This window comes from Fundulus heteroclitus, chromosome 2, assembly GCF_011125445.2.
Source record: "Fundulus heteroclitus isolate FHET01 chromosome 2, MU-UCD_Fhet_4.1, whole genome shotgun sequence".
Taxonomy (NCBI): Eukaryota; Metazoa; Chordata; class Actinopteri; order Cyprinodontiformes; family Fundulidae; genus Fundulus; species Fundulus heteroclitus.
This window is the reverse complement of record NC_046362.1, coordinates 7908409-7934321: the sequence shown is the minus strand read 5'-3', so window position 1 is coordinate 7934321 and position 25913 is coordinate 7908409. Positions and strand designations below refer to the sequence as shown.

Below are 25913 nucleotides of genomic sequence, written 5' to 3'. Positions count from 1 at the left end.
TGAAAGCAAAAAAGGGATAACTTTAAAGCCTGTAGCAAAGCATTTCATTTTCACCTCAAGCATAACCCCCCCCACACACACACACACACACATATATATATATATATATATATATATATATATATATATATATATATATATATATATATATATATACTCTCTCTCTCTCTCTCTCTATATATATATATATATATATATATATATATATATATATATATATATATATATATATATATATATATATACTTTTTTTAATTATTATTATTATTATTATTTATTTATTTATCTATTTATTTTTTGGCGGTCATGGTGTAACAGTGTGACCGCAAAAAAGAACAAAAAATTAGTGAAATGAGCTTAGGTCACATCTGAAGCGGCATATTTGAAGAATTGAAAATCACAATATTACATAGAAGTGATGAGTAGAGAAATGCGCTCTCGGGTGATGAATGGACGGGAGGTCCCCTGGCGAACTTCCTGGATAAATATATTATGTAAAGTTCATTTTCAGAACGTAAGCCCGTCACGTGGCGAGAGACTACCGGAGCCGGAGCGTTCCGAACGTGACGTAACATGACGCCGACGTCACAGAGCGGGACTCGTCATTCCATCCGCTGTCAGAGATCTGTGACGTATCAAGCGGCGTTGTATATAGAGAGAGGTGAGCAGCCCGCAGCTGTTGGTGCCACATTCACAGAGAGCTTGTTTTCCACAGCGAAGGAGCTGAGAGTTTAACACATCCTTGGTCTGTTCAGACAAATAAAGCTGGTACAGTGCAGAGTATTGGGTTGAAATGTCAAAAGTTTAACAGGGCGCATCCCTTAAAATGGCGAGCTTTTCCACGGATATGATCAGTCCTGAACCATGCACCTCTCATGTGAAGTCTTCTCAAGAATCTGGAAAAGTACAAGTACCAATTCAAAAGGAAACAGCAGAAGATAGGAAATTGAAGGCAGGAAGGAAGAGGTTTAGTATAAAAAACCTCAGAAGGTTATCAACATCTCCAGAAAAGGAAGAAGGGTCTGAGGAATCAACAGAGCCTTCTGTTGAGGTACGGCCACAAGAGACCTCCCCCGTGAAGGGTTCGTTGAACAGGCATACGAGGAGAACATTTGAGGCAAGAAGGAAGACGTTTGGTGAACTATTCCTCAGAATGTTCTGTATGACGATACCATCCTCTCTGGAAATGGAAGAAGGGCTTGAGACGCCATCCAAAGAGCCTTCTGTCGATGTACATGAGACCTCCCCCGAGAAGGCTCCGGTGTACAGGCAAATGATGGATGCATGTAAGGCTGGAAGGAGGAGCTTTGTCAAAATACTCATCAAAATGTTCTGTATAAGTGTCTCATCCTCTCTGGAAATGGAAGAAGGGTTTGAGACGCCATCCACAGAGCCTTCTGTTGAGGCAGGGCCACGAGAGACCTTCCCAGCGGAGGATTCTTTGAACGCCTTTGAAGCTTCAGCTGAAGACGCGATCGATGTCTCTTATACATCGTCCGATTACCAGACGACCAGTTCAGAGGAGTGTCAGTTTGGCCCTTTTAGAGTAGACATGAACCAGATGCCCATGGACGCCGGCTACGCGGAGCTAAACGGCGCAGGCGACATGGTCTTTGGGGAAGTTTATGACCAGGTGTGGTCTCCTGTGGAGGCCAGATGCTTACAGCCAGTCATAAACACGGACAACAGGGGGTTTGCCCCTGAGGAAGATTTTCCAAGCCCCGAATTGCTGGAGAAGTTACAACCGGGGACATTGTCCTCGGAAGTCTCACACAAGCTTCCTAGGGGGGATTTGGTGCTCGGGACACATTGTCCAGAGGCAGAAAGAGATAAAAAGTCTGTACTTCAAATGCTCTCGCGTTTGATTCAGTTGGCTTCTCAGAAATCTGGCCAAAAGTGCCCTCCAGAAAGACTCGAATCCCTGCAAAGGTACTATTTTGGTGAAGTCTGGAAGGCACTTCAGGGACAGCGTTTTTCTATCACTCCAGGGAAGGAGAAGCGTGCTGAAAGGATTTTTCACAGATTGACAAAAAAATTAGGGTGCTCCGGGAGAGATTTGCTCTTTCTCTTGTCTGTAAATGATCCATTAACACTTGACACCCTTATCGAGTGTTTTAAGGAACACTTAGCCGGGGCGGCAGAAACACCGTACACCTGCTTCGGACGTTGCTTGTGGTTTAAGAAGAAAATCCCCAGCCCTAAGTCGGAGGAGGCCCCAAGCAACGTCCAGGAGGCGCAGGACTCAGTTTCCGAAAACGAAGCAATTCCTGCTGTGAGACTGCTTGTCAGGGAAATGCTGGACAAGATTTTGAAGGACTCAAAAATGAGCCTGCCTGATGACCGAGTGAGAGAAAACCACGGTCGGCTGTTCAGTAAAATCTGGGCTGAGCTGGAAAGTAAAGATCTGGACATCCCCTCAAATAAGATACCAAAGCAGCGCAGAGCTATTTTAAAGGATCTCTACAGGAAGCTCTCTAAAGAAGATCTGGCGACTGTGATCGATTTAGACATACCACGGGTTGATCAAATAGTAGTTTCCTGTGTGATGAAACGTCTCACCAAGCTGCAGAAAAAACCAAACCTGTTTAGGGAGCGTCTGTCGTCATATGGAGGAGCCTTCGTGAGGCTCTTCAAAAAGTTAAAATTCTGATCTTTTTTTTTTTTTCTTAGAGACGATTTCAGCTCAATTTCTGCCTCATATTTCTCTCTGACTTAACCAGAGCCAGTGTTCTCAGTTGCCCGTCTTCATACAACCATGCGAGGATCATTAAAATGTGTGTTTGGTACCGTTACCATGCAACAAGGGAATCCTGCGGTTGAATTCTGGCATCTGAGCTTTCTCCTACAGCAAATTGGGTTCTCTCCGGGTGCTCCGGCTTCCTCCCAAAAGCAAGCTAGGTTTGTCTTTAATACTCTCTGTTAAATTGTTCTTTGGTGTATGCATGTATGTGCCTCTTTGTCCATTTAAAGCAAAAACCTTTAAATGGACAAACATGAGCAATGGGCTATGGAGAGTGAGGAAAAAGTCATCTTACTTATTTAGATTAGAAAATACAATTCTTTTCTCTTTTCTTTTTTTTAATAAAAAAAAAGAAAATTCAAGACATAACTCCATCTGTAAGTTGATAATGCTGTAATGTGACAACATGAAACAAATCTCACATTTTAATGGGAATTTTACGGTAAATTGTGTACATCTTTTTAAACAACCCTTTAGAATTATACATAAAGAATTCTGTGATTCTTCCCTGACATCACAGGAAATTCACTAATGCAGCCACAAGTAGGACACAGTCTCCTGGGTCCTACTCTAAGCCGGTCCCAAGCCCGGATAAATGCAGAGGGTCGTGTCAGGATGGGCGTCCAGTGGGAAACTGTTGGCAAATTTACAGAGGCAGATGCAGAATATCCCCAATGGTAAGAGAGTGAAAGTAAACTAGAATTCATATGTATATTTATGAAATAAGGAAGTAAACAAAAAGGTTTAGGAAAGGGAATAGTTTTATAAATATTAAATCGTAGTTTAAATAATGTGGTTAAAATATTAGTTAAAGAGGGTATATATATATATATGTATGTATGTATGTATGTATGTATGTATGTATGTATGTATGTATGTATGTATGTATGTATGTATGTATGTATATACACACACACACATATATATATATATATATATTTATATCTCAGCACTGTGCGTCGTATTTTTGTTTAAATCGACGGACTATGGACGTCAGGGCTCGAGGGATAACTTTTCACAAGTAAGATTAAAAGATAGTGTTTATATTAGAATGTGATTTTTTTAATATTAGATAGAGAGATACAGGTCTACACATCCAAGTTTTTGTGACTGTGTCTATTCAAAATTGCATCTACTCCATGAAGGCATCAGAGATTTAGACATTGGTGAATTTTATATATATAAAAAATTCACCAATATATATATATATATATATATATATATATATATATATATATATATATATATATATATATATATATATATATCAGCACTGTATATATTATATTCTGGCTTACTTCCACAGTCCAAAAACATATGTTCCCCTCCTCTCGCCCATTGAATGCTGGAGATTGTACCACAAGGGAGAAGCGTGACAGAAAATGTTACATACCAGTGGGTGGCGGTAATGCGCATTAATAAGCCGCTTGCCAACCGCCATAAAGCAGCAGAAGAAGTAGCCCTGGTGACGTCAGCCACAGTAGCGTTGAGCTGCAGCAGGCTTCAGTTGATTTCAGCAACTAGGGCAACAGTCAGCGGTCAGATGTGGAGTCATGAATTAAATGTCTTCGTTTTGGTCGCAACGTGATGCAAGCAGGAACAGGCGCGGAGGAAAACTCCGAACAACTTCCGCTAGTCTTCTTCGACTTGGAGACGACTGGACTGGGTAGGACGACCTGCTGAGAGGAGCTCAGACCTCCTGCTTGTTGTTTAATTGGCTAGAAATGAGCAAGAACACGAGAAAACATTGCGAGGCAGCTTTAGAAAGTAGAACTAAAGCTTTGACTTTAGCTTTGACCGTCGTGTGGTTAGTTCTGGTGGACCTCCAAGGAAGGAGGATTCTACCAACACACAGAAGTTAGATGTTGAACTTCACTTCCTGCCCATTCCTGTCGCACATATAGACAGAAGTTTATTTTCTTTTCAATAATACATAACATATACAAATAAACAAATGTGCCACAATAAACAAGTATAGTCAGGAGGAAAGACAAATAAACTGACAAACATAATTGCTGGGAAATGTCATATATACATATGTATGTATATATGACACATATGTATATATGAGAGAAGTGATGGGGATTAAGCGCTGTATGGTGGACCGCAACTGACAGACTTAAGCCAATAAATAAACCAATAGACTTAAAATGTACCGGTTATTTTAAAATACAATAAATAATTTATATTTGTCAATAGTTGTGTTTAAAATATCCCATTTATTTACGTTATCACATATTTCATATGATTGACCTTTACCTTTTTCTTCTATTATTTATTTAAAGGGGCCTGGTCACGAACTATGACTACGAATTTCTGCGCTAGTGGCTCTCTCTGGTTGCATACAGAGGTTTGCCGATTAAATGATTGTGCCCTGTTGGATTAAAATATATTTCATTTTTGAGTCTTACACTTTGTTTTGGTTCTATTTGTTAGTAAACTAAGCACTTTTGTGTATATTTACAATAACAAGAACATGTAACCAGGGGCCCATTCTTCATACGTTGCTTAAAACATCCGAGATCAAATGAGACATCCAAGATGATTTCATCCGGCTAATCATGATCCGGCTAAATGGGTTCTTCCAACACACCTGTTGTTTACGATTAGTATGACTGGATTGAGTTATCTGAGACAACTGCGCGTTCACGCGTTTGTTTAAAAGGGGAAATGTATCGATAGTAGAAACAATGATCAGCAACACTGCTATTGGCTGTTCAGCATGGCCAAAGAACGCCCACAGTTTTTCTCCCAAGCAGAACAAGAGCTTTTAATGGAAGGTTATGCCGAATTTCAGTCATTAATTAAAACGACAGGTAACACCTCAAAGTCTGCTAAAGCCAGGAGAGAGGGCTGGCAAAAAGTAGCAGACAAATGACATGCATAAATACTGTCCATGGTAGATGTTTCTATCACTTTCTACAGTATGAATTTTTGCATTTTAATAATTTGTTCTTTTATATCAGAGCCTCCATCATACAAATAACTTAAATATGTTCTATTTATGACTCTAACACCACTTTTTCCTATTTTTAAAAGCCACTGTTAAAAGATGTGCTTGTCTGTTTATAACAGCCACCAAGAAAAATCTCTCTACAATTACACTGTCGCGCTGCACTAAAGGATCCTGTCTATTGCGCAATACGCAAATAATTCGAAAAGCTCTAAAATTATTCTTGCGCCTTCCGCAACAAGTTGCTGTCGTAAAAATGGACATGGCTACGACAGACTTCCCTATCTCCTCCGCTTATACAGCTGCGATCTAATCTTGTTTACATGAAATAAGCCTGTTCTCGAGCAGGATTAAGCTGGCGCAAATGTTGCTATGACAACAAGTCTAGGATGAGTTTCGAAGAACCAAACAATCCAAGATCATGCCAAATCGTCAACAATCAAATCCAGCTAACTGAGTTAGCGACGTACGAAGAACGGACCCCAGAGGTGCGATAGTTTGCACGCGTGCAATCAGTGAACGATTCAGCAACGCCACGGTGCACCATCTAGGGATGTGCTGAATGGATTACAAATGCCCTCGCCGTTAAGCGCATAATAAACAAGACCAACAAACTAGTTGTCTTAGCCCGGAGGACAGAGTAGTCGCTGGACCACACTGCGCAAAAATAAACTTAACTGTTATATTGAATTAAATTACCTGTCCAGCAGAAAGCCTGCAACCTCTGCGTCTGTTTTAAATCCCCGCTCTCTCATGAATTATCTCCCCCTGGTAATAATAGCTACACCATCACAACTTGTTTTCTCCCGGTTATTACTTCTTTTTTTTTTTTTTTTTTTTTTGGTTACATTCTCTTCCCTCTTACTGGGCATAGAGTCTGGGTTGTCCCCCCCATTTCAAAAGAAAACGGCTAATAGAATGGTCCACAGTTGTCTTTGCCTGTTTATACTCCTCCTCCACTGAGACAGCACGTCTTTATATAAAAGGCAGATAGGGAAAACGCGTATGGCTGACAAGTTTGTCCTCTTTCGGCTACTGTAATCAGAAATGGTGACCCAACATGGCGTCTCCCAATATATTTATAAACAATTAATTCTAAGCTATCAGAGTGCTTTAAGTTTTAATGTGTGGTTATTAGACTTTGCCAGAATATGTATTTATAAAAGCAATACTTGAGTTTTGCTAATCAAAAGCCAAATTTGTTACGCACTGTCCCTTGAAGCATCTTAAATTGACAAAAATATGTATATACCGGATAATGCAGGTTCTTACTTTAACTCTGATTTCTCCTAACATTGACAAACACAACATGTTCCTGGACACAGAGTGGCTACCAGCTAAAATGAATAGAAAAGAGCTGTTTAGCTGTAAGTCATTCAGCTTTCCTGTTATTTACTGAAAGTCTTGCTCTCTCTCGCTCTCTTGCAGCTTTAACAGCCCCTAAAAATATTAGGGTTAGATTTAGAGTTGTCTTATCTCAGGTGGTCAAAATACTGGAGTTCTCCATATGATTGATACTAAAAAAATTTAATTATTCAAAGGTACTCATTTGTGTCACAATCAGCGTTTACCCGTATTGTCCCACTTGTTCTGGCATAATAGAGGCTCAGCCCCTCCCCGACCAAAACAATGGTCTACAGCGGGATGTTTTACACTCTAACATGTCGAGTGCAGTGAGAAAAAGGCGGATGAATATTCCTTTTATTGTATCACCTATCGCCATCTGCAATCATTTACACCACAGCTAATGATGCGATGTCCTGGTTTCTGCATGGCTTCCTCTCTCCAGGTCAGGACTGTGAGATCATCCAACTGGCTGCGGTGAGCGGAGGCCACTCGCTCAACCTCTACGTCCTCCCCCGGTGTCGCATACAACCAGGAGCGGCCAGACTCACAGGCTTTAAGGTCCGCAGACAGAGGCTCTACCTCCATCACCGACTCGTCTTCACCAACTCCCTCAAAGAGGTCGTCGTCGCCTTCGTCACTTTCCTTCAGATGCTCGGTCGCCCCCTCCTCGTCGGCCACAACATCCGGAGCTTTGACTGCCCCCTGCTGGCTCGGGCCCTGGACCAGCTGGACCTCAGAGCCGAGTTTCAGGCTTCGGTGTCGGGCTGCGTCGATACCCTGCCGCTGGCTCGGGAGCTGCTGAGGGACCGCGGGCTTCGGAGTTTTCGCCAGGAGAACCTGGTCAGGGAGCTGCTGGGGATAAACTACAAGGCCCATGATGCTTTGGAGGACGTGAGAGCGTTACAGGAGCTCTACAGTTACCTTCAGCCAGCCCCAGAATTTGTCTGCAGGCACACGTTTACTCTGGACTCTATGAACTGCAAACCAGCTGAGCTACATAACAGGAAGCTGGCAGGACAGCGCCCCCTCCTGGAGAACTCCAGACAGACGGGGAAGTTAACAAAACACGATGGAGAAGTTGATGGACTTGAACATAAAGACACATAAACAAAGACAAGAGGTTAACCGCTTCTTTAAGCTGTATTTCACACTTCAGCAGTTTCTTAAATGTCCGATTGTTTTGGCTGAAAGGGTGACGTATGACACCGTCAAATGTTCAATTAATTACTCCAAGATGTTGGGTCGTCTGCATGCGTAGTTATTTATTGCAGGTTGTAATGCAAAAGCAGCTTCATATACCTGATGTTTTATTATTTTCCTTGTGACAGAAGCTTTTTCTTAAACATGAATAAAAATAATATAAAGTTCAGGAGTAAATTGTAAGCAGTAACATGAATTTGTGACAGCAAATGCATTCCAACTTGACAGGTACAGGTCTTTAACACGGGTCAGTGATCAGTTCACTATTTTTATTTACATATTTGGAGCCTAACCTGTCATCATCCAAAAATGAGGATAAATCCAAAATCCAGTGAACAGAACAAAACTTTCCTATGAATCAGGAGGACAAAAAACACAAGATTTTGTCTTTAATTTAAATGCGTTGAACCGAAACCTTAATTATTCTGAGAAAGGAATTTTTTTTGCTTCCATAATAATTGTGTGCAACAATTTCATTTAACTGTTAATGGGAATGTGTATTAAAAAAATCCTAGTTAGGATGGCCATATTTTTATTTGCAAAAAGAGGACACTTGACCCAATCTTGAAGCAATTTAAAGAAACTTGGTCTACTTAAAGAAGATTTTTTAACTTTAACATATGTAAAGTATACCTTCTCTGTGGTTAGAAAGAATGGTCAAAAAACAAACATCCGATAGCAGTCAAAAACTACAAAACAACTGTAAAATCTCTGGAATCAGATAATGGCAGAAATAATGCCTCTTCAGGATTAGAGATTTAAACTGGAACGATAATAGCTCTCTTTTTGAGTCTAGGCAAACAAAACAAACAATCTGAAATAATATTCTGAGAAAATAACTTCTAAGCTTAATATTTTCTTTTCCATGTAATAATAAAATAAAAATAGCAGTCAAACAGAGACACTTATAAAAAATGTGCATAGGCCTATTCCAGTCTTCAGTTTTCTTCATCCTTCTTGTCTCCTCATCCATTTTGTTCACATATTTTCCTTGTAAGCTGTTGGTTTTTTTATGCATAAATATACACGTTTTGCACATTTCTTAAGGCCACCCTGCTTAGTTGCACATTTCTTTTTTTTTTAACTAATAACTACAGTATTTTTATTTTTATGTTGCAAATTTGCCCTTACATCAGTCTCCTACCCTGCAACTCTGCACAGATAAATGGGCATAGATTGATGGATGGAGGAAGGGAATTTTCTCCAAAATGTCATTTTTATAATAGATATCTGCTTGCTTCCATTACTTTGCTGCTGGAACACATGAATTTCCACACTGAGGGGACAATACAGCATATTTCTATTCTACTAATCACTTTTTTGTTTGCCCAACAAATAAGCATTAAAGTCTTTGCAAAACATACACTTGAAATTCTATTCCCCAAGCAGAGTCAACTGGCTCTACAGCAGTGAGAAAACTGATTCTAAGTAAGGCCTTTAGGGCCTTCTCAAAATATCTGGTCTACTTCTGGAGCATCCCTGCACCCAGGGTGTTGTATTCCCTGTAAGCACCAGTAAAGTTATTAGTTCCATGAAAAATGATGAAAACTGGACATTTTTCATTAATTATAAATCCACCAGAAGAGGTGGACATGTCTGGGTAAAAGATGACATTTGGTCATCCTAATCCTGTTTGTTTTTATTTGTCCTTGCAAAGGAAAGAAATAATGAGTTGATGGTAAAATTGACATGAACTAATATATATATACACACTATATAATCTAATACTATGCTATAATGCGTGTAACACGCCCTGTTATTGATCCTTGAGGTAGAATTTACAGTGCTTTGGAAAAAAATAGGGTTTGAAATTTGTTGTGTGCGTTCAGACCACACCTTGGTGTGTTTTAGAATTTTATGTGACAGACCAACACAAAGCAGTGCATAACTGAGGTGAAAGGGAAAAGATACACGGCTCTCAATCTTTTACAACTAAAATTCACAAAGGTAATGTGTGTCACTTGCATTCAGGGCCACCATGAATCAGAACCACATTTGCTGGAAATAGCAGCTTCAGTTGTTTTTGAGTACAGCACAGCTCTAGCCGACGATTCACGTTCAGACGATGAAATGTCTGCTTCTGTTTGGTACAACCGCTCAGATTCAGCGGGACTGGATGGAGAGCATCTCTGACCGGACTGTCTTACAATTCTTGCTGCAGACTGGGGGTAAAAAAAAACAAAAACAACACTGAGGCTCAATTAGTTTTTTGTTAGCATACCAACACTTTATTAAACCACTTTCACATACATATTTTCCACATTCTCATACAACAATCAGCAATTCCCCCTCCCCACAAACTAAACAGTAACTGGATAGGAGACGTTTTCCCTCCTCCACAGCTGGCTCAAACAGAAACATTGCACACTCCTCAATCTACAGTGTTCACAACAGGCAAGTAGGTTTAAATTAAAGAAAAGGTAGTGAAATTAAATGAGGAGAATTGACAGAAAAACAAAAACAAAATGAGATGCGAGGTATTCTTCTTCGGTCTTAGTTCAGCCACAAAGAACCGAGCAGCACGTAGGCTTTATTCTCTCAGAAACATTGACTTTTACTGAACGACAGCGTTCATGTTTAGATGTGGGTTTAGAGTCGGCCCGTAAAGAAGAAATCTCCCTTCACAATGAGCTGAATGCGGTTGGACCCTGTTCTGAAGCAGGAGGAGAGTTTGAGCGTAGAGGGAAAACCCAGGGCTAGCAGGCCGACATCTTGATTAGCGGCCTCCATAAACGATCAGAATGTGGAGACGCTCCTCTCATCCAGGCTTTTACAAACACCAGGATCCTCTGAACGGCGTCACTTCGCCGTCTTGATGGAAAATCCTTAAAGGAAATGACGAGAACAGAAAACCATTTGGGTTTCCTAAATCTTCCACGCGCTCCATTTTCCAGGACCAGAAAACCCAAGTCTCCCGTAACAACCTGGTCCAGTTTTCAGACCGACATCTCAGGAAAGCTGAGCTTGTTCATACCTCACGGGATTTTTACTCAGTTTATACGTTAACTGTTTTTTTTTTTTTTTAGACAAAATTCACCTTATGGAGATTATTGTTGTGCATAAATGAATAGTTATCGTATTTGCTCCAGTGTAGACGTCCAGTACTGCTGTCACGACACGCAGAGATTATGTATAACAGGCGTTGATGAGAGGGAGAATTTGAACCTAAACAGCTAAAAACACTGACTTAATAGAACTGCTATAAAAAGAGAAAACATCTTCAGATCGTTTTATGTTCAAATAAAGGAGTTAATTGAACTTCTACAAGGTTAAAAGCTCACAGTCTTACTTTTGAGATCATTAAAATTGTAACAAGGGAAGGTCCAGGTATTTATCTCAAAGTACTGAAATAAAAGTTTATAAAAAAACAACTAAGGGTACTGTTAAACTGAAGGTAATTTAGAGTAATACAACAGCTCAAAGTCTACTAATCAGATAATTAGGTTACTGTTGTGCATAATGAAATAATTTAACTGTTACAACAAAAAAGGATTAAGCTCGAGTTATTTTGAGGTGACGAAACCAGTTAAAAAAAATAAACTGGCTTACGGTCTCTTTATCTCGACATAATGACATGAATAAACTTGTAACAGCCAGAAAAAGTCCAGACAATTGTTGGAGATGATATGGAAGGAACTGCTACATGGATGTGAAGAAAAAAAAAATGAACAAATCAATAGTGTGGCTCAATGGAAACAAGCTGTTATTTGGATAGAAATACAGATAAATGGACCAATCAGACGGTCTGGGAAAACTAAATTCTGGGTGTTATTATTGATGACGAGGTTAACTGGAAACAGCATATTAGATACACCCAGAATGAAGTATCAAAAAGTCTTTTTGTATTAAATAAAGCTAAAGATTTGATTGAACAAAACAAAAACAAACTACCCACTCTGCAAAGAGTCTGGAAAAGTCAGGAGTTTTGAACAAGAAAGCATGAAGGAACCCTGTATGGCGTCTTATTTAAAGACTGATCCAGCAGGACAACCTGTCCCCCACCCCCCCAACCTTACGCACATGGTGCCACTTTGTTGTCCAAGAAACAATCAACGACGCTACATATTTAGTCAAACAGAACCACATGCTAAACTTCACCAGCATCCTGATTCCAGATACTTGTGCGCCACAGCCATCTAGTCAACTGCTCTTTGCCATTGTTTTTTATTCATTGCTGCTTAAAATGTTAGAAAATTTCCAAAATGTACGCATGCACTGTTAATGATCAGAAATTGTAAACTCAGCTTCACTGTCACTGGCGGGCAGCACTGATAGCAGCAGGAAACACGCGTGGCCGAGCAATCAGCTGCGTGGCGGCTCTAAATTCCTAACCTGACACAAGCCAGACGCATGTCGCTCTGCCTAGCTCCACTCACATCCATCTGGGACACCGCCATAGGAATTGCCTTTATTAAAGGCTGGGCCTTATCAAAAAACCTTGCATATGATTGGATAAGCCACTTGTCTGTCATCTTTATCGACGTGCTATTTCAACCACTCACACCGAAGCTAACCCGTGACACTGATGAGAGCGACACGGGTTAGCCTCCTAATATGGTTTGCGCTAACCGCTAAGGGGCGCGTCCGCGTCTGCAGCTGACGCGCCCCGGAAAACAAAACTTGCCAAATGCGGTCGGGAGAAGGGCGAAAACATGGTTTCCACCAACAAAAGCCTTCAGAGGCGTTCTCTGATGTTCTTTTAATGAAACAATATTAGGTAGATTGGACAACACGGAAGAAATAGCAGCATCAATGCTAACGCTTGCTTCCTCAACGAGCCACCATTGCTATCAAAACAGTCTCACGTCACGGTCGCTTCTCCACTACGTCACATCTATGAAACTCCAGCCCTGCGTCCTGATTGGCCAGACCATAAAATTGGTTGGAGAAATCACTTTCTATGGGAGGTGTCCCAGATGTATGTGAGTGAAGCTAGGCGGAGCGACATACATCTGGCATGAGTCAGGTTACTAAAATCCAGCATGCACAGGAATCTCACTATCGCTACTGCACTACATCCTCTACGCTGCCGCTACAGCAGTTACACAGGACCGGAGCTGAACTTTTTAAAAAAGGAGATTTCTGGCACCTCCACCAGTGATCCCAGAGGAAGACAGCTGCTGTTAAAAACAGATGTGCTTTCGCTTCAATGAGGTGATTGCAGTACTTCACAGGACCAGTAGGCGGTGCCCTGCACGAGTGTAAACCACTGGTAATACAGCAAAGAGCAAAAACACCTAATAGGTTGGAGCATTTTCTGGCCGTTTCAGCTTTTTATTTTGTTTAACGTTTGTTGGAGGAAATGATGCCAAGACATATTTAGAAGGAGAGGCTCTTCTGGAGCTTTTAATCACAGCAAGGAGCGGATCAGGGGCCGTGATTGACACGAATTTCTAATGTTTCCATAGTTTATATTAAGCTCCAAAACAGCAACTAAAGGAGCTTTGGAAACATTTAAAAAAATCTCTCATAATGATTACTTTATTTAAATCTTTAAATGGTGCATTTTTTCCCCCATAGGTGACTTTATCTAATGAGTTAAACGTCCTGCACCGTTACAGACAGACAGCCTGTTAATTAAAAGCTGCATTGGCACTATTAGAGTCAAAGAAAGGGTTAAAACTGTTTATTCCCCTGCAGGAGGATCCTGGATTTGTAAGAAACACTGGCAGGATCCTCAAAGTATTCTGCTGGGTGTTTAAGGTTAAAAAAAACAATGCCGTAGATAGATACCGTTACAAAAACTGCATCAGAAAAAAAAAAACCTCTTTAAATTTTTAATAACACCTACTAAGAAGTGCACATCAGTAACGGGACTGAGGGACTGCCTATGTCAGAGCAGAGAGACACGGGCAGCGTTATGCGCTTGGCGGCGGCTACAGGAGGCTGCAGGCTCGGAACAGCGTCATCCCCGACGGTGAGCTGACGTGCAGAGACACGCTCTCGTTGGCCGAGACGAAGAGGACGCTCCCCCGTCTCATGGTGACGTCGGAGAACGCGGCAGCGGAGGCTGCGGTGGCGTCGCCTTCGATGACCAGCAGGATGCTGGCGCTGTCCACTGAAGCAACGGTGTAGTCCTTGACCGAGGCCGGGACCTGCAGACGGGTAGAGACGTCGCTGTTAAGGGATAACTCCTGTGCTTCGGTAAAGGATGCACGATGTTTGTTTTCATAAGTAAAAACTTGTGCGTTTGTGCAAAATGTAAAATCAGGGCATTTCCACAGGAATACAGAGAAGCCAAGCTAGCTTAGATCCCATTTTGCTAATAAAACAAACAAAATTCACAATAAGTGCACAAAGCATCAGGTTGAATGTGGAGAGCCCCTGTAAACGTCCAGGTGCAACTCATGGAACTGCAGAGTAAAAGATAAGTATGACTCCGCGGGTCCCGTAAAGTATGGCCTAAAGAGCAGAGAAAACTAAATGTCTCTGTTTAAATTGTATTACAGGGGAAAAAATGATGCTAATTCTGTGGTTTAAAGGCATATATCCCCCCTGGTTTAGAGCAAAACCTATTTAGGCATTAAAACAGCCCTGTCCTAAATCCAATTAAGAATCTGAAAAATGATGTTAATGTTAAACATGTTGAAACCTTCTTTCACTTCACAGTTGGGTAATACTCTGCTCTGATCGAAGGCTGTGGTTGTAACGTCCCAAAATGTCAGAAAGAAGGCCCTGTACTCAGGGATAAGTCTGTTATTTACAAGACTGTAATGTTCACCTGCACTCCTGACTGTTGCTATAGTAACAACTGTTTACATGCATCTTGCACTACTCACCCTGATTGGGATATTGATTTGTACTGCTGACTGTTCTTAAACACTTTACAGTACCAATTATTTACATATACATTTGCAATACCGTACTTTAACTGTAATATGAAATTACCTTCCACTGCACTTTAATTTAAATAGCTTCTGTCCAAATTTTATTTATTCATTCTAATGTAATAGCCATCTGTAGATGATGCTCACAATTCTGCCTATAGTAATAGCCATCTGTATATATATTCATAGTACATATTCACCTGTAAACTCTGTTATAATAACAATCATCTGTATATTATGCTATTGTACATATTTGTAAAAACTCTATAGTAATATCCACCTGTGTAGTATATTTAGTACATATCCAGCTGTAAATTTAGTTCTCAATACTAGTTATCTATACTCATAGGACAAATCTATCTGTAAAATTCTCTTTATAATAGTATCCATCTCTATATTTATTCAGTAATAACCATGTCCTGTACACATGGAACCATTGTTTATCCTGCACTTGCTGCTATTGCACTTCTGGTTAGACCTAAACTGCATTTCGTTGCCTTGTAACTGTGTAATGACAATAAAGTTGATTCTAATCTAATCTAAATGGGAGGACGATCTGATTCTGTTTTTTCCAGGCACACCTACTGGGTCCAGGTGGGTGTTTCAGCAAACCGAGCCTTCTAACCTTCCTGGTATTCATAACAGAAAGACAGATTGAGGCCTTCTGCTTCGTGCAGGATCATCAAAGACAGACGAGTGTACGCAGCATTCGTTCAATGGGTCAGGTGGGGGTTCACCTGGGAGCCAGCACAGGCGCTCAGAATATGCTCACCCCCCCCCTGCGCTCCTCTTAATTAAAGTCCAGGTAGTGATGCTGAGACAACAGGCTTGATGAAACAAACTTTCCTACCTGGATCTTCATGACGGTGAAGTCTGGCACCGGGGGGTCGTACAGGGTTACGCACGGGTCCGCGGGGTCCTGGACGCACGGGAAGATTTTGGAGGAGGCCGACGCGGGCTTGTAGTTCAACATCTCACACAGCGTGTTCACGTCGATGTATTTGCGCGTCAGTCCGGCTCTGACTGTGTTGTCTGAGCAGGCCATGCACTCGATGCAGTCTAGAGGGACGGAGAATCAGCAAACGGGGTTAGATAAAAACATCGACTCATATAGAGCTTGACATGTTCCAGGAGCTATTCCTGACATTTAACCTGACGCTAAGAGCACATCTGGGATGAAGCAGTGGATGGACCATGTCAGCTTTATCGTTTCCAAACGATAAAGCTGACATGGTCCATCAACAGCGTATCTAATAGCTGCGCTCAGCTGGGATTTGCTCGGGCTGCTGTAAGCACAGAGACGGTTAGAGACGTCTCTGTCAGACAGATCCATGAGCACATAGCCAGAACACCTCCATTAGCTTTATAGGGAGGGCATCCAAGAAATGATACAGTACAACGCCTTCATTTCCCACTAAACATCTGTAAATACCAGTTTTAAGCAAAAATATTTCTAGTTTTGTTCGCAAAAATCTTCCCCCCCCTTAAACGTTAAGACATTGTGTGACATTATGATCCCCAGCTCAGTCATTATTGGTCTACATGTAGAACCCTACGTGGCAGAAAACTGGCGCTGCACCTCACCCTGTACACATACAGTACGTACGCATGTGTTAAAGTGGCCTAGTCAAAGTCCAGGTCAAAATCTATTTGACAATCTGTGGTAAAACTTGAAATGATCATGTTAACATAGTTTCTCATCCAATTGGACTGAGCTTGAGCTGTTTCCATGTCCAGATGAGGAAAGTAGGAAGAGACATACCCCCTAGTGGGTAGAAGCTGTAATTGCATCAGAAAGCTGCTACTGTAAAGTATAAGTGAATTGCGCTCTGCATGCATGAGTCATGAAAGTTCAAACATTTTGGCTTCCAAACAGACCCCGCTGTCACTGTACTTTATGTAGAGTGCAGGTAGCAGACGTGAACATGAGACTCACAGGCTTTGGTTTTACGGCTTTAAAAGCCTTAATATAGGCCTACGTGCTGTACAATAACCGGTGCTCTTTGGGCCATTTTATGGACTTTAAAGGCTTTAACGGTGGCGGAAAAAACATGATTGCAAGGCTCCACTAAGTTTACCCAAAGATGGAAAGAAGAAATGTGCTTCACGATTTCCCTACAGAACAGAAAGATCCAGACGGACGTAAAAGATGGACTAAAATAGTTTTTTGCACACAAAACCGAGGAAGCGGTCATGCTCAGGGCCCGGTAGACAATAGCCGACAGAAGAAGAAAGTAGAGAGATAAAACATGGAATCCCTATCTCTTAACTCGCTCTTTCTCGGTCCTAGTGCGGCTCGCACCTCCGGCCAAATCGATGCTTTAAGCACTTAAAGCTAACATTAGTGTCCTAGCTTAAGACAGAGACGGTAACCCTCAAAGAGAATCATAGTTCTCTTTGCTGCTTTCCACAATCTTTGACTGTTGTTCCGTAGCCAAAAAAGGGAATCTACCCATAATGCACCACACAACCCGAAATCTGCAACTCGCTTGTTGACCAAGGCTGATTCAACCTGAATCCAAGTGCTCAACAAACTTTTCATATTTTCCTTTGAAAGACATGCCAGCCATGACCTGAATGGAAACAAATTGACCCTCCTGACCTCCGTAGATGTAGGCGTGAGGCTCGTTGGCTCCCAGGAACATGGCCTGGCCCGGCTCCAGGACCACATAGTTCAGGAAGTATATGGAGAAGCAGCCGATGTCTCCGGGGTACTGGGAGTGGAGGCGGAGCAGCAGATCCCCGTTGCTGCTGGATGTATCCTTTCCTGCTGCACCTGTGGACACACAGCCAGGTTCAGGAGGATTAGGGTTGTTTCCTGCCTGGAGGAGAACCGCATATGGATGAAGAACCAACTAACAGCAACCCATGCGTCACTATAAAGGACTTTTGGAAGGGGTGCGGGTTCCTTTACTTTGCTTGGGTCTCTGCTGATTACCGTGTTGCTTCAGCATCCTCACCTTCCTCCGTGATCCTTTTAACCAGCTCGTTCAGCTCATCCACAAACACTTTCTTTTCGCAGCTCATCATCTTGGAGAAGCACTTCTTCAGGGCCTGGCTGGTCCGAACCTCATCCCCGACGCTGCTCCGTAGTTCCTCTGCTGCGTCGCGGCCAACCAGAGCGTGGAACTCAGGAACAGCTGAAAGAGAGACAGGAAAATGAGAAGGAGCTAAGGATTCCCCACATGTCAAACATTTACTTCCTGTGGACGAGAACCGGTGGTTTTTAACAGAAAGGTACATCTTTTCTGCTCACTCCATCACCCCGCCCCATTATCTGTTGACCCTGCAGCTTACCTTGAAGGAAGCCCAGGATCTCCTCCACTGGCCTGAAGCCGCAGAGTCCCTGGAAGCGCGTGACAGCGATTGCCATTTCTGGTTTGTGGTTGTTGTCTGGATAGTGTTCTGGAAACTGAGCATGTAGAGTGGCAGCTAGCTCCTAAATGGAAAAAGGATAGAAAAGAAAGAAATTAAATCAAAGTGAAATGAATATTGTTTAAAGCGTGAGCAGGAGCTCGACAGAAAACGCCCAGATCCAGGACTGTGAAGCACTATTCTGAAAGCTGAAGAGAAAGGAAAAATGTAGAAGGGATAAACACCCACCAAGCTTAGCATTCGTCTGTCTGCAGCGTCTTTGAGTCAGTACTCTGTACGGCCGTCTTCTGCTTGTGAGGTTTGTCTCTAGCAGCGTTGCACATTTAAGGACTGAACCTGCCTGAGAGGATTCTCAGTTATCTGGCTCATGGCAGCAGCAAACAGGCTTAAAGTGGAGGCAACCGGACTTTGGCTCCGTTTTTCTGAAAACGTTTCGACACCTATCCAGGAGTCTTTGTCACCACCAGAATAGACCCCTTGCAACCACGTGACTCCGTTACCCAGAACCCCTTGCGTGGCGGCCATATTGGTTGGCACGCCATTTGACGAAATGACGAGTTCTCCAGGTATTTTTCTTCTTTAGATAACGTATCACAAGATCGTTTTAAGAGTAAGTTGATGGTTGATGGTATCAGATTGCCAGATCCATACAGCAAAAGCCTGAAGGGACGGAGCGAGTCTGTGAAATGCTGGCCAAGGGTTTCGTACCGCGACACAGCTGCTTTATAAACACGACTCCTGGATAGGTGTCAAAATATTTTCAGAGAAACTGAGTGAAACTCCGGTTTCCTCCGATTTAAGCCTGGTTGCTGTTGACTAAATTTTTTGTCCCTTCTCTTTGCAAAATGGCTGAAGCTTAGTCAGATAGGATGGAGCGCAATAGTGAACATAGAGTTGGGCGATAAATCAATTTAATCAATTGATTCAAACTTGCAATTTCTAAAAATTTCCGATTTTATTTTTTGTTGCCAATACACATCTTGGGAATCCTTCGGTCTCGAACGGAGAAATTGTTTTTGGCAATAGCGTGCAATCTTGAGTAGGTTTGAGAAAATCTATAGTCTAAATACTCCCCAAGAAGCATTTAATTTACTTATTTAAGTTAGTTTAAAGTTACACAGGCCCGTTCTTAGATGTATAGAAACAAGCGCATCGTGTAAAAACAACAGCAGCAAACATTTAGTGTTAAATTGTCATTGTTTCCAACGGCAGGGCCGCCATCTTGTTTTGCAAACACGTCTTACAGCTTGTATTTAGTTGCACATATAATTCAGGTCAACTTCAAGAAGAGATGATTGAAATAACAGCAGAGTTTTAAAAAAAATTATTTATGTAATTAGTTTCTATTAAATGAAAGGGACAAGAAGAAAATACATTATACGCATTAGGTATAATAAAACCAGATACTTTATCTCTAAGCCATATCTCTAAGTCCTACGTGGACATAAATGTTCCGGTCTTTCAATATTTAAATATTTAGATGGATGGTTGCTGCCACCGCAGCGTTTCCCAGTGAGGATGGTTTACTCAGGGTGTTACCTGAGAAAGTTCTTCCACATGTTTCCTTGAAACAGCATCTGTTGTTAATTTGTCCTACCTAAATAAACCAACATGAACTGCTCTCCTATCCTGTAAGATAACTGGATTTCTTTTAGCAGTTCATTAGTCTTGGCACGCCTCCATAAATGCCAGATGTGTGGAGGTCAGAACCAGCAGTTGTCCTATGAAGATATCTTATCTTCCCACTGGAGCTGTGGCTCTCTCCAGCTCCTCCAAAGTTCCCATGGGGCTCTTGGCTGCTTCTCTGATTAATGCTTAATGTGTCCCCCAAAGCTGAGCTGCACCTGCACCCACAGGAGGGCAGCAGCGTTCAGGGGACGCTGATTCTCCACCAACCACAGCAGCAGAGCGCAGAAGGTGAATAAAAACAGTCAAACCCAAACAGCATTAAGCTCAGATTGGTTTATAGCATTTCTGGATTAAAAGCCACAGACTAGGGTTGGGCGATAAATCGATTTAATCGATTAATTCGAATTTACAATTCTTTAAGATTTCATTTTTGGAAAATCTGGATTTTATTTTGCCAATACACTCATTGGGTTTCCATGAAGAGAACAGCATGTGATGCTGAATATATGTTTAGGCAAAATTATTGTCAAAATATTGTTAAGTAGAAACTTTTTTTTACCATAATACGAGGTACTTCATTTACTTATTTACTTTTTTTTTTTAACTTAGTTTGAAGTTGACAAGTGCAGTGAAGCCTGTTCTTAGCTCAATGTGTAATACCACTAGCAGCAAATGTTTTGTTATATTTTCATTGTTTATAATGGCACGGCTGCCATCTTGTTTTACAAGCATGTTTCACAGCTTGTTTTTAGTTGCACTTTGAATTCAGGTCAACTCCCTGACGAAATGCTTGACATAAAAGCAAGGTTTTAAAATATTTTTTTTTTATGAAACAAAAAGGAGAGAAAAAAAATCGATTAATCGGATTTGGTATGATTAAATCGGAGATTTATTTTTTAATCCATATCGTCCAGCCCTACAACGGACTGACACTCCCAACTGGTGTGAAAATGTTCAGGTAGATGGGATTTTAACTACACCATTGCTGACTCCTGAATGCAGCAGAGCATGATGTGTTTTAGCGACAACAATATAAAACTCCTGTTGTACCATTGAACGTTAAAGGAACAATAAGTAATACTGACACCTAGTAATAGCAACAACATATAAACAAAAGCCAGTTATGCCGTTTCCTCAACAATCGGTTGCTGCTGTGAGACCCGACTGAATCTTTACTTCCACAGGACAGGTCTATGATGCTGGATTCTCTTCCATTTCTGATCTGCTTCTCTTGCTGGCTTCCATGTTTGCAGGCTGCTGCTCTTTTGGCAAAGTGAAATACCAAATGCTGCGCTCTGTGTTGAGAACCCTGGGAACTTTCATATGACTGGCTGAGGAGCCGGGAAGCAAAAACGGGAAGTCGTTCCGGCCCGTACCTCTAAGTTTGAAAGGAGAAAAACTACTAAAGAAGACTACTCTGGCGCAGCCTCGCGCTCTGTTCAATGTGTCTCGTCTAAACCTAGCTGCAATCCAAAGTCACAGAGAAAATGAGACTGAAAGACCAATTTACTGAAATGTCATTGCAGTGACTCAAAATGGTCCAAGTAGTTTGTTTGGTCCCCAGATGTGAAGGATGATGTCCTGGGGTTTTTCCTTCCTGATCCTGACCAGGGCATCGCTGGGCTCCTGAACAGTCTGAGGTGTAACCTAGTGGCGTCTGATGGACCTGAACATGAGATGTTCTGTTGGATTTAGGTCAGGGGAGGCAAGTCAGTGTCATCAATTCCTTCATTCTTTAGGAAGTGCCTGCACACTCTCCTACAGTAACTGCCTGTCTCCTGCAATCTCCTCCATGCTCTTGAGACCGTGCTGGGAGACAGAGCAAACCTACTGCCATCGATGTACCACCCTGGTGGAGGCGGACTTCCTGTGCCACCTCTGCAGGGTCCAGATCTCGCCTCATCCTACCAGTGGTAAATCTGAACCTGGTCAAATGCAAAACTACTGAAAAGTCAGCCATAAAAAAAACAGACGGAGGGAAAATCTCCGTGGCCTCCAGCTGCAAAATCATTCCCGTTTTTTACCTTGTTTTAACGTTGCTCCTTTAGTGAACCTGATGTTAATTTCATTATCAGAACAGCCGACACTGATTGACCACCCCCTCTACTGCTGAGCTGACAACATCCATGCTCGTTTCATTGACTTGGTATCATACTGACTGGAAGCGTCCCTTTTGTGCAGTGTACTGGCTGACCTGTTGTATGTAATGTAACAAGACGGACTCCCTAAAGGTGTCACACATGGACTCATTCATATATTTATATTTGTAATATTCAAGCAAAAAAAAAAAAAAAGCACACGATCAAACAATAGCTTCTCTTTTTTGGGAAATCTTTGACCTAAGCATTATATCACCAACATATTTTAATGGCTTCAAAGCACAAATTCCATCCTTCTTTACAGACTCTTTATACGTTTAATTATATTCTATCAGACACTTTATAACTCAGTTTTATGAAACAGTGATCATACCATGTTTGCTTAACTCCTGAAACCCTCTGAATTCTATCAGCTCTGTTCAAACACACAAGTTGGCCCAACGCTGCAGCCTTTTCAGCACACTGCAGCTTGGAATAAGACAAAAACAATCCATGCCAAATGTAACCCAGCGTAGCCTGAGAACTGCGTGCGTGCCTGAGCACTCACCTTGTTGGGGTGGGCCTGTATGGACAAAGCCGTATTGACCGACAGGACCTTGAAGAGGAACGGCAGCTGACCCTGAAAGGCGTCTTTCACCTTGGAGCCCAGGCAGGCGGGGTAGTGGGCGATCCACTGGCCCAGGGTGGTCTGTGGGATCCTGTTGTCCTTAATCTGGGCATCGCCTTTGGGATGGGCGCCCATCCACAGCTGGAGCAGACACAGACATTTTTTTTTAACAGTACTGCTGTTACTGGGTGCAACAAAAACAAAATGCATACAGTCTGTAGGAGTGGATTAGTGGGTACAAGGTGGTTTTTATTTCACACGTCTTTTTTTTTTTAAGAGGTTCAGTGTCAGCGCCTATTTTTAGAACTAAAATGGCGTTGACGGCAAGATGGATGAAGCTAAATACATGACAATCAGTAGGTTAGGCTGCAAAAGACCTCAAAGTGGGCAAAATGTATTCCAAAAAAGTTAAAAAAACAAAAACAACTGGACTTTTCTCCAAAGTCTGAAGACGTTTCGCTTCCCATCCAGAGAGCTTTCTCAGCTCAAAATGTCTGGAGCAGTGTAGTGTACAGTGTACAGTGTAGTTAACTTTTTTTGGAATGACCATGACCTGGATGACTGAGAATCTTCACCAGCGTGGGCAAAATGTCCAAATTCACAGCGCAATTAAAAAAATCTGCGGTAGGACTTGAACCGATTTTCACGGAAGCTCTCCATCCGGTCCGACTGGATGGAGAGGATTTGGCTAATTTCAGGCTGCAGATGTGCAAAGCTGCCAGAGGCACACCCTGAAGGATACGCTGCAGTAGTTTCTGCAGAACATGGTTTTTACAAAGTGCCGACTCGGATGGACGGAATACAACGGCACGCGCCGCAGCTCTTTTATCTGTAAGCCATATGAAAACCAGTGATAATTTTATTCTGCATCAAAGCCATACACTTTGCATTGGTCTGTCACATAACATCCCGATAAAACCCACTAACGCTTGTGGTTGAAACGGGACCAAACGTGGAAAAGTTCAAGGGGTGTGAATACTTGGACTTGGATAAGGCAGGATTCTGCTATTTTACACCCAAACATGTCAACTAAAACAAGGAGGACAGTTCCCACTAAGCTCCTTCCTGTAACTAACCTGAGCATGAACAAAGTGGAAACGTTGAAATGTCAGCGCATGAACTAATGACCTTGATAACACGACCCCGCAGAGCAGCGGCGGCTAAATAAAGACCTGGCGACGGCCAGCTGTTCTGCAAACACACCGAGGAACAATTTCAAAAGCGCCCGGAGCAGATGGCGAATTATATTCCTCACACTGAAATGGAAAAACAGGTTTCCCCATCTGCTAGCGTGGCTAGTGATTCAAACCTGGCAACTTTGTGCGCGTCATAAGGTGGTACCGCTTTCACATGAGAAGGTTTCTTTATTCCTTACGGCCCTTCTTGCCCGTGGAGCTTACCTCTGCATAGGGTTTATCCCCCTCGATCACTGCCAGGGGGTCTCCGCCAACCACCAGTTTGGCCACCTCGCTGTCCAGCCCCACCTTTCCCCATGCATAGTTCTGCACGGCACAGGTCAGGGGAAACACTGAGGAGAGAACATTTACGTTACTCGAGGAATGGGTTTTAAAAATACAGATCTACGCTTCCTGTCTCTGCGTCACATGAAGAGGGAAACCCCTTTTTTGCTGCCAAAATAAAAAAAAATAAAAAACAACACTCCAAAAAGTCAATCCTCAGATCCAGCTCATAAATTCACACGGGTGATGTTTTCTCTCATCTGTGCAATAGAGCTGCACAGTTATCTGGATGCAGAGTTTACATGCCTTAGTATAGATCTGACGGGCTGGATGGACCTTCAAAGCCCTGATTGGCCGTGGAGTGGACATTGAGGAAAGATTCAGAATCTTATTTGGATATTTTCACTGCAAAATACAGCAACACTGGTGTCATAATTAGATGTTATCCTCCTTTGATGCAGCCCTAATACATAATTAGGTCTGCAAAATGTTCATTTTTTGCGATTTATTTAAAAATCTAACAGGCTTTCTACTCTTTGCATGATTGGATGACAGTTTAATTAAATTATCCATGTCTTTCTTAAAAGTGTTTACCTTCTGTAACGTAATCTGACGCATTTTATGGTTTATTTGTACAACGTATTAAAAAAACAAAAAAAAACAATCCATGTTTAAATTCTATCCAAATTCAACTCCACAGCAATTATTTTGATAATCACCTGGCAACAAGTAGGCCATACTGCCTTTTTAATGACAGAAAGTGGGCTAATTTCCATACTTTTGCCCGCCAAAATTGCTGACCGAGATGTTCTGATCCAGTCAACGAGGGGATTGATTGATTAATTAATTAATTGATTAGTTCTAGCCAGGGGGGATCAGAGCACCGAGCAGTCGGGTTTAAATGGAGGCTTTGCACAGCTACTACGTTTCAGGTTTAAGTGCCGCCGCTTCTCGCTTCCAGCTAAATGTCCCTAAACAGCAGCTTTAAGATGCCGAGCTCTTATTATTTTTATTAAAGTTGCACCAGAGCGGGTCTAACAGCAGCTGTGTCTGCAAGCCTCCGATCAAACACTGAGCGCCGACTGTGAATTAAGGGAAAACGACGAGGGTCTAAAAAATAACGCCACCCGGCTGAAGCGCGGCGTGGTGTAAATAAGGCGGAGTAGAACCAGCGAACTCGATATTTGTCAATAAAACAGGTGATTCGAAGCAGGTTTGAATGAGAAAAATCCAGCTCACCTCTCACTTCCTCCATGGCTGCGACGTCGCCAGTCAGTCAAGGAGGACGTTACTGACGTCGCCTCCTACGTCAGCGCGGCTCCGTCCGTAGCCTTTTATCCGTCGCGTCTCCCCGCTGTTCAGATCTGAACTCTCACGTGCTCCCTGTATCTAAGGCTTCTGTTCTTTTATTCATTTTGTTTTATGCAAAGACCTCTGGGAGAATCCACGATCTTGCCACGCATCACTATATTGTTAAAGGGAATATGAGAAAAACTATATAAAAAATGGGGGGAATTCAATTGTTTGGGTGCATGATCACTTCTTTGAATTGTTGTCAAAATTGAATTCAGGCTCTTGTGACACCTGTCTGTTGTAAATATTTTAATAGCCATACCTTTTCCTGATTAAGTCCTGTACAAACACAAAGGGAAAAAGCTCATTAAAACTCCTGAAAT

At 42.0% G+C, this 25913-nt stretch overlaps 2 protein-coding genes across 2 annotated transcripts; one reads left to right on the top strand and one right to left on the bottom strand.

Annotated features, from left to right (window-relative positions):
• Nucleotides 1–4134: 4134 nt before the first annotated feature.
• trex4 (three prime repair exonuclease 4) lies at nt 4135–8604 on the top strand. The gene is made up of 2 exons (XM_012862421.3): nt 4135–4406; nt 7483–8604. Exons 1-2 carry the CDS (start codon nt 4328–4330, stop codon nt 8145–8147), a joined length of 744 nt encoding a protein of 247 aa, XP_012717875.2. The 5' UTR covers nt 4135–4327; the 3' UTR covers nt 8148–8604.
• Nucleotides 8605–13558: 4954 nt separating this feature from the next.
• Nucleotides 13559–25587, bottom strand: mpi (mannose phosphate isomerase). Its single transcript, XM_012862469.3, has 8 exons — nt 25477–25587; nt 24178–24305; nt 22718–22918; nt 18365–18506; nt 18028–18207; nt 17670–17843; nt 15918–16126; nt 13559–14335 (listed from the first exon to the last, which is right to left on the bottom strand). Exons 1-8 carry the CDS (start codon nt 25490–25492, stop codon nt 14117–14119), a joined length of 1269 nt encoding a protein of 422 aa, XP_012717923.2. The 5' UTR covers nt 25493–25587; the 3' UTR covers nt 13559–14116.
• Nucleotides 25588–25913: the final 326 nt, after the last annotated feature.

Bases quoted from the DNA above. Each gene is read 5' to 3' on its own strand.
- trex4 (XM_012862421.3), top strand. From the start codon at position 4,328: ATGCAAGCAGGAACAGGCGCGGAGGAAAACTCCGAACAACTTCCGCTA. The intron at 4,407-7,482 runs GTAGGACGACCT...TCCTCTCTCCAG, and splicing joins CTTGGAGACGACTGGACTGG to GTCAGGACTGTGAGATCATC.
- mpi (XM_012862469.3), bottom strand. The intron at 18,507-22,717 runs GTGAGTGCTCAG...TTTTCCATTTAG, and splicing joins TACAGGCCCACCCCAACAAG to GAGCTAGCTGCCACTCTACA. The intron at 16,127-17,669 runs GTCAGGAGGGTC...CCGTCCCTCTAG, and splicing joins TCACGCCTACATCTACGGAG to ACTGCATCGAGTGCATGGCC.